This window comes from Crinia signifera, chromosome 8, assembly GCF_055691185.1.
Source record: "Crinia signifera chromosome 8, ASM5569118v1, whole genome shotgun sequence".
In the NCBI taxonomy this organism is placed as follows: Eukaryota; Metazoa; Chordata; class Amphibia; order Anura; family Myobatrachidae; genus Crinia; species Crinia signifera.
The window spans coordinates 146,427,565-146,430,064 of record NC_139224.1 but is presented as its reverse complement, the minus strand read 5'-3'; the positions used below and the strand labels follow the sequence as shown (position 1 = coordinate 146,430,064).

Below are 2,500 nucleotides of genomic sequence, written 5' to 3'. Positions count from 1 at the left end.
TATGTATGTATGTATGTGTATATCTATATATGTATACATAGATAGATACACTCGCACACATACATACATACATACATACATACACACACACACACACACACACACATACATAAACACATATTGATAATGTGTCACAGAGTGCAGTAAAACTCTTTCCCCTTTCTGCTGCAATGTGTATTAATGATGTGTGTGTATGTATGTATGTATGTGTATATCTATATATGTATACATAGATAGATACACTCGCACACATACATACATACATACATACATACATACATACATACACACACACACACACACACACACACACATACATAAACAATTATTGATAATGTGTCACAGAGTGCAGTAAAACTCTTTCCCCTTTCTGCTGCAATGTGTATTAATGACTCCTTCTTTAGCCGAGAGGAAGAAGTTCTGAATTAATACCATATTTAAACAGTAATCAGTTCATTTCAAATTTCACCAAGCGTTAGTAAATTAGCCCTTAATTAACGAGATTTCGCCCTTAATCGCCGTTAATTTATTGGCTATCATTTTTCAGCGTCATGTTATGTCTGTGTTTAGATCAGACATGAACAGGCCAATTTATCAGACATTTCCTGCCTAGAACCCCATCAATTACCAGCAGAACAGCAAGTTAAACCTTCTCACTGGCCGTAAAGCCATTTATTACAATGGAAACGGGTAAGAGACAGCGCTTGGGGGTCAGTATTGCTTACAAATACTAGCAATTGACATGTGTCTTGTTTAACAACCCCCCGTCCCCAGAAAATAGACAAATTGTAGAATTTAAGAACATTTATTTTGATTTTCACCAAAGGATGGACAATCGTGTTTCTATTCACAATCCAATTAATGAAATTTAAACACAGAAGGATGCACAGGCAGTGAACGAAAATGTAAGTGGCCGTCCCCTCGGGAACTGATCTATATATATTATATACATAATTACATATACACAAAACACTCCATTGGACAAAAAAAAAATTGATGATATTCTAAGATTTAACGAATTAATTATTTTGCCCCACGATAACGATTTTAAGCGCTCCCTGCTTTAAAAAGGGGCCTAATGTGCTCTACTGAAGAGGTGTATAATGAACCTGAGGTAATAGGGAACGCTTGCTTCTTACACATAGCTCAAATTGGCAAGGGCCGATCAGCAGATCGATAACGATTTCGATGGAGCACGCATTGGCCCATTGACTGTTACAATGCTTGAGTAAATGAATGGGAAGTAAAGGGTTAACTGGTGCACTTCTAAAAATGACGCCTCCACATTCGAAACAGTTAACGACCCTAAATGGAATTTCTATAATGTGTCCAGATCGTAAACCGCAGGTTCAACATGAACATAAAAGCAACGAACATAATACATATATACATTTTATAAATAGACTTTTTTTTTTTTAAGAGGGTCCTCTGAAATAAAAAAAAAATGGAGGTGACATCTGGAGGTGTCTGACGGCGGATTTAAAAAAAAAAACTAAAAAAATGAAAATAAAAAATATTCCTACCTTAAATACACAGGATGACACTTGAGGGGGGGGGGTATTATTATAATTATGTCATTAGAATTTCTTGATTAAAAATGGCAGCTGTTAAGATTTGAAATCTTAGTGGAAAAGTTTTGCCCAGTCTGTAACATGTTCTCATGCGCCAAATTTAAATGGTTCTGCATGGGTGCCAGTGAAGGGGTTAACATGGCGATGACCTGGGGCTGGCTGCCATGCTGAGCTGTGTAAGGAGAAGCTGGGGTAGATGGCTGGGGGGCAGACCCCCAATAATATTGTCTATGGAGAACGAAGTTCTGCTCTGTGTGTCCGTTTTCAGGCTCTGTAGGATGGGCAGTGTGGGACTGAGCTGCGAATAGAAGGATTTTCGTGTTAGTTCGTTCCCTAAGAAGCTGGGCAGTGCTGGGCTGGAGAACACAGAGGTCGGGGTGGGCAGAGGGCAGTGCGTGGGCTGGAAGGAGAAGGTGGCACCTGGGTGGTGGTGGTGGTGCTGGTGGTAGCTCTGCAGCTGGAGACCATAGTTGTACCCATAGGGTCCATATCCAAAGGCTGGCATGAAACCACTGGGGTCCCTGAGCATCTCTGCGCTTTGTTGCCGCTTGAAGCGCTTCCTCCTGCGCAAGAAGCTCCCATTGTCAAACATGTCAGCGGACTCCGGGTCCAGGGTCCAGTAGTTGCCCTTGCCAGGGTTGCCCGGCTCCCTGGGGATCTTGACGAAGCAGTCATTGAGGGAGAGGTTGTGCCTGATGGAGTTCTGCCAGGCGGGGAACTTCTCCCGGTAGTAGGGGAAGCGCTGGCTGATAAACTCGCAGATCTCGCTGAGGGTCAGCCGCTTCTTGGGGCTCTGCAGGATGGCCATGGTGATCAGGGCGATGTAGGAGTAGGGGGGCTTCACCAGGGTGTTTTTGGGGCTCTTCTCCACCCCCCTGGGGTTGGAGTCCGAGCCAGAGGAGAGGTCTGGGGAGGCTGCGTCCTCCCTG

At 43.3% G+C, this 2,500-nt stretch overlaps 1 protein-coding gene across 1 annotated transcript in view; it reads right to left on the bottom strand.

Moving 5' to 3' along the window:
• Window positions 1-825: 825 nt before the first annotated feature.
• The window catches only part of LOC146027132 (forkhead box protein D2-like), a 2,070-nt gene continuing 395 nt past the window's right edge, over window positions 826-2,500 (bottom strand). The window contains 4 exon segments of the mRNA XM_083158099.1: window positions 826-1,782; window positions 1,785-1,990; window positions 1,992-2,019; window positions 2,022-2,500. The exon segment at window positions 2,022-2,500 is cut by the window's right edge and continues 395 nt beyond it. Of these exon segments, the coding sequence (XP_083014225.1) occupies window positions 1,592-1,782; window positions 1,785-1,990; window positions 1,992-2,019; window positions 2,022-2,500 (904 nt within the window). The 3' untranslated portion in view covers window positions 826-1,591.